Raw genomic sequence first — 6,551 nt, forward strand, 5'->3', positions numbered from 1 at the left:
ATTCAGTTTTAGATTATTAAGTAATTACCTTTGAAAACAAAGTATGATATCAAAATATTCAAAACAATCTTATTTTTATAAGTGGTCTTGTTAAACAGGGAATTTCTTGCCTAAAGTCCATGGGAGTGAGAGAAATATTTATTTTGTCTATTAAATATGTTAAAGTATTTGATATTGGGGCACCTTAGTGGCTCAGTTAGTTGAGTATCTGACTCTTGATTTCAGCTCAGGTTATGATTTCAGGGTGCTGGATCAAGCCCTGCATCAGACTCCATGTTCAGTGGGGAGTCTGCTGGAGATTATCTCTGTCCCTCCCCCTCTGTCCCTCCCCCCACCTGTGCTCTCTCTTTCTCTCTCTCTAAAATAAACAAATACATATTTAAAAAATAAAATTAAAATTATCTGATATTTATATGCACATACTTTTTACTTCAAAATATGACTTTATATCCCATTAACACAGTAACTATTTGGAAATAAGTGGTTTCAAAGCATTGTTTACTTTAAGATGAGAAAAATAACTTTTTGGTTTTATATATTTAACTTAATCAACAGAAACATAACATTGAACTATAGGAAAATGTCATATTAAATATTAATAACTGTTTTTGATTATGGAAACTATTAATAATTGTGCCTGATTGCAAAACCAGTATGGATGACTTTCAGATGTTAAAATAAATATTTGTTTTATTAATAAAAATTTATGTCCACATGTGAGACAAAGACAGCATTGATCAAACTATATATATATATATGTCTGTTTTGCACTCCTCTGAATTATAGATTAATAGGAGTTCAACCAAATGGAACTTCCTCAGAAGTTAAGAAATCATCACATTGAAAGTAGCAGAAACTACATAAAGAATCAATAGAAAGTCTAAGTCTACTTTTCCAGGTGGAAAGAGGAAACATCAGAGTAAGCACAAAGGAACCTTCAATCTGGCTCACTGTCACATGGAGAATGAATAATTACTGTTCTTGTTCCAGTGTACAAACACTGTCGATGCTGGATTACTCAGATAATTAAGGCTTAAGGCACTGAAATGAAAATGATTGAAAGGTTTTCCATATGTAGAAGGGCCTAAGTAGGATAATGATGATCCAATTTCCACTACATTTGGCTTTCAAGAGAAACTCCATGTCATGGTCTGATGATTGGGAAGATGAGTGATAATGTAGGAGAGATGGCCTCAGACATGACTGAGAAAGGCTGATGAGAAAGATTCCAAGGGTGGATAAAACGTTTCTACAGTTAGTACTGAATTAGAACCTTGTGTATGAAAAGCTGAGTTTCATTTACAGAAGTTAAGGAAATTTTTTTCTTAAATTAGTGTTCACTGAGAAAGACACACATATTGTGAGGGGTTGAAGGAGGTTGTATGGAAATCTAAAGAAATTGTCACTGAAGTGCAGCTGAAGTACAATTAAAAGGTGATGGGTATTAAGGAGGGCACCTGTTGTGATGAACACTGGGTGTTATACACTACTAATGAACCATTGAACACTACATCAAAAACTAATGATGTACTCAGTGTCGGCTAGCTGAACATAATAATAAAAAAATAAAATAAAAAAGATAAGGAAGATCTGAGGGATGGAATTATGATGAAAGATCTTCCCAATGGGGTTTTTGAGTGATCATGGATTATGTCTTGTGTGAGTCTAAAATGGGAGGACACTCAATTTTTCTCACTAGATACAGTTGACATCTCTAATTTGTGCTTTTTCTTGGTGTTAGTTAGATCCTTGCTAGTGTTGCATGCTAATAATCTGCCTTATAGTCTTAAATTTTATTCTTTTCATAAGAAAATGGTACTATACATTTTTAAACCAATTTGACAAAATTACCAGGGTAGCTTTCTGTTTTGTTTTTTAGTAAATATCTTCACAAAGAAATAGCAAATAATATTGATGATATTTACCTTTTAAATATTTTATTTATTTATTTGAGAGAGAGAGCGATAGAGCATGCAATAGAACATGAGTGGGGTGCAGGGGCAAAGGGAGAGGGAGGAGCAGACTCCCCACTAAGCAGGGAGCCCTACTCCTGCCAGGATCTCAGGACCCTGGGATCATGACCTGAGCTAAAGGCAAATGCACACCACTGAGCCAGCCAGGCACCCCGGTGATGATATTTTCACCAAAAAAATAGGTTTTTAATGAAAACATGGGATAAACCTTAATGTCTTTCAAAGAGAAGTGGGTAATATATTAGAACATCAACTAACATTAATGATTATTAAACAGTTTGCAATATGCTACAAACAGAAAATTCATCCATGGCTTCTTTTTTTCCCCATAATCTCTCATCCATGACTTCTAACCCACATCACCACTTACATCAATTAGGATATTTTTGCATAACAAATATGCATTCTATTACAATTAGAATTATGTATCCAATTCTGCAATTCCCGTTGAAATAAATTTACTCAAAAATCATTTCAAGTATTGAGTTAGGGAGGGGAGTGGAATTATTTTCATCTGTCATAAAGAATTTTAAGTCCAGTTATGTTGGACTGTTTTGCTTATATTAGTTTTATATCTGAGTAAACTATAAATATAGATATCTAGGTATTTTAAATTTTCCATCTATCCCATGATGCTAAAATATACATGTTTCAAAAATAAAGAAGCAGATAATATTTTGTTACTTTAATATAACTTTTTTCTTTATTCAATAGGTGGCTTTTAATTTTAAAATATGATGAATCAAACAGTAATAATGGAATTCTTGCTTCTGAGATTTACTGAGAACCAGTTGCTATTGAGGCTACATGCTGTGTTCCTCTTACTGATCTACCTACTGGCCATAGTGGAGAATTTAATTATCATCCTCCTCACAATTCTTGACCAACACCTCCACACTCCAATGTACTTTTTCCTAAGGCACTTACCCTTCTTAGATATGTGTCTCATTTCTGCCACAGTCCCCAAATCCATCCTCAACTCCATCGCCTTCACTGACTCCATCTCTTTTCTGGGATGTGTGTTACAGGTCTTCCTTGTGATACTAATGTCTGGGTCCGAGGTTAGCATTCTCACTGCAATGTCCTATGACCACTATATTGCCATCTGTCGCCCTCTTCATTACGAGGCTGTTATGAGCAAAGAGGTCTGTGTCCAGCTGGTGTTAGTCTCCTGGCTCAGTGGAGGGGTCTTTGGAGTCTTGTACTCAGCTGGGACATTCTCTTTAAATTTTTGTGGGTCCACTAAGATACATCAGTTATTTTGTGATGTGCCCGCCCTACTGAAGCTCACTTGTTCTGTGGAACATGCAACTATTAATGTCAGTGTGGCCATTGGGGTCTGTTATGGATTTTCATGTTTAGTTTGCATTGTGGTCTCTTATGTACATGTTTTCTCTACCGTGTTAAAGATCCCAACCAGACAGAAGCAGGGCAAAGCCTTTTCCACCTGCTTGCCTCACCTCTTTGGAGTGAGTCCATTCCTTCTAACAGGTGCTATTGCTTATTTAAAGCCAAACTCTGATGAACCTTCTCTTCCTGACTTGTTCGTGTCTATGTTCTATTCTGTGGTACCCCCAACCTTGAACCCTGTTATCTACTGTCTGAGGAGAAAAGATATTAAATTAGCTCTTGTTAAAGTCCTATGGAGATTAGCTGATTATTTTACAGGAAAATTAAAGTTAAGCCAAAAAAAAAAAAAAGGAAAGGAAAGACAAGGAAAGAAAAAAGAAATTAAAATTAAGCTACTTGCTTTTATTTGATTTTAATAATATAACTCTTTCTATGGAGAGAACATTTTGAAAACAGATGTTGAAAATGTTGCCCCATTTCATATTGCATCAATTGTGTCCTGAATAAAACTTTGTTTCAAAAAGAAAAAATATATATATTAAAAGGAGTAATGGAAAGGTGATTAAATTTGAAGTTGTTTATTACTCAATTAAATAGCTGTTTGGAATTATTTCTACTAAAGATCAATAATATACCATAGAGTCTTGTTAGTAATAATCTCAGGTTGTCAATTTTTTTTTAAATTCATTTCAGAGAGAGAGAGAGTAGGAACAGGAACAGGGGGGAAGGAGGAGCAGAGTCCCCGCTGAGCAGGGAGCCTGACTCTGGGCTCAATTCCAGGACCCCAGGATCATGACCTGAGCCAAAGGCAGATGTTTGACTGAACAGCTCAGGCGCCCCTCTGATTGTCAGTTATAATAGAAATTAATTTTCTCTTATATTCCTTCACTTTCTATCTTAATTATATAGAAATTATGAAATTTTTTTCTCTTACTTCTTCAGTGACTTGGACTCCTGTGATAAGCTACATATACAATGAGATTTGCATGAGATTTTTATTCCTCCAAAACTATCATCTTCCATGACATTTCATTTATATCATTTTTTTAAAAGATTTTATTTATTTATTTGAGAGAGAGAATGAGAGACAGAGAGCATGAGAGGGAGGAGGGTCAGAGGGAGAAGCAGACTCCCTGCCGAGCAGGGAGCCCAATGCGGGACTCGATCCCGGAACTCCAGGATCATGACCTGAGCCGAAGGCAGTCGCGTAACCAACTGAGCCACCCAGGCGCCCTCATTTATATCATTTTTTAATATCCTAGATTTTGTATCTATATTTTATTCATTTTACTTTATAGGATTTGCTTTTCAATATCTGATGGGAATTTGATTATTTATTTGTTTGTTTGTTTGTTTGTTTGTTTGTTTTTAAGTAGGCGCCACACTCAGCATGGAGCCCAACGTGGGGCTTGAACTCATGACCATGGGATCCAGACCTGAGCTGAGATCCAGAGTCGGGACACTTAACCAACTGAGCCACCAAGCCACCCTGAAAATTTGATTTTAATATAAATTAATCTTGACTAAATTTTGCAATTTAGGAAAATACTCAATTTACTCACAAGCTTCAGTTATTTGACATATATGTCTTATGATGGATTTTATAGAGTTACTCATATATGTAAGTAGATTATTCTCTTACATCTTTGTTTCTTTTGATGAAAATCCTATTTTTTGTACTCATATATTTTTCTCTTTATCTAATTAACTTTTATCTAATGTGCTGATGTTAGATATTGGGTTAATTATTTTTTTTAATAATGTTGGAATTTATGAAAATAGCATCTGGCACTGTCTCTCTCATTGTGATAAATCCCACATCGACTTTTTCCAGGTTTCAGTGTCATGTAACATTTCAAATAGCCTAAATATTTAAAATTATTTCCATTTTTTGCTGCAGAAAACTATCTTGTCACTTTTATTCTTCCAACCAATGTGAAGTGATGTGAATATAGTTAAACAGATGGAAAAAGGAGACCAAGGGAAGATGGGTAGCTTGTTATGTTATATGGCTCATAACATAGAGACATAAAAAAAATGTCTTGACTGTAGCAATACCTTTCATGTTCTGTAGACTCATCATTGCATTTCTGAAGCTTTATATTACCCTCCTCATGAAATCTCCTACGTTTCCAAATTATATCCATGTTTCAAAGTCTAGCTTAAATAAGGTTTTGATATAGAGAATTATGAGAGCATTGAATTGCGTATTTCCCGATCTCTAAATCCTTGTACATAGTTTATGGAAATGGTTTTGATATCTCTTCTAGTGAGACTCATACATATAGTTGATAAAAAAACATATATCCCTTCTAAAAAGCAAATTATTTTAATACACAGCAACTGTTTTAAGTGATGCCTATGTGAAAAAACCATACATAAAAAAAAAACCTTTGATTTATTTCTGTAGTCCAAATCATGGTTCTGATCACATAAGTTACACCATAACTTCTCCTTTAACATACTTTTGTGTAAATATAAATTCATTTCTATTATTTTCAAGTGTACCACAAATTTAATTACTTATTTTTCAAGAAAATAAACATTACATTAAATGATTATATCAATTTTGAATGAACACCTATTATAAAAGCATTGAAATATGAAACAAATGTTTATCTTAGAATTAAGGACATGAAATAATGAGTAAATTTTTAAGAAAAATCATAAAGAGTAGGTTGTACATAACACAAGTATACATATACAGCTACATGAATACACCCCAATTTTCAACTGGGATAAACAGAGTTAATGAGTAGTATAATGAAGTAGAACTGAGATGATTTCTTATGTTTTACATTCAAAGCAAAGAGAACTGTAACAAGTCATTCATCCTTTGGTAATGTTGTGTTATGATAACAGAGCTTATGACTTTGGCATTTTTTCTACAAAGTCCTTTCTCCATCATTTTGGCCCTCCTTTACCTACTCTATGGAACTTTAAACATGCCGTATATTATTAGATGATGATGATGATGATGATGATGATGATGATGATGATGATGATATCACATAGTATAATATACTTGCATGCTTTAGATGGGGACATGGCACAGCTATTGAGATCGTGCAAGCTTATATGTCACTTCTATCATGACATACCAATCCCTTCCCCCAAAACTTTACTATCACAATAATGATTCAGATAAAAATGAATGGAAATAGTTTTTCCACCACATTTCAAAAGAAGCTCTTTATAGCTGGAAAAACATTTTACTCTTCATAAGTT

General features: G+C 34.1%; 1 protein-coding gene across 1 annotated transcript; it reads left to right on the forward strand.

Moving 5' to 3' along the window:
• The first annotated feature begins 2,707 nt into the window (after positions 1 to 2,707).
• Positions 2,708 to 6,338, forward strand: LOC123842857 (olfactory receptor 14K1-like). The gene is made up of 3 exons (XM_064595629.1): positions 2,708 to 3,651; positions 4,865 to 4,944; positions 6,286 to 6,338. Exons 1-3 carry the CDS (start codon positions 2,708 to 2,710, stop codon positions 6,336 to 6,338), a joined length of 1,077 nt encoding a protein of 358 aa, XP_064451699.1.
• The last annotated feature ends 213 nt before the right edge of the window (positions 6,339 to 6,551 follow it).

This window comes from Mirounga angustirostris, unplaced genomic scaffold (genome assembly GCF_029215605.1).
Source record: "Mirounga angustirostris isolate CCGP_5_RB_7025 unplaced genomic scaffold, mMirAng1.0.hap1 SCAF_7, whole genome shotgun sequence".
Classification (NCBI taxonomy): domain Eukaryota; kingdom Metazoa; phylum Chordata; class Mammalia; order Carnivora; family Phocidae; genus Mirounga; species Mirounga angustirostris.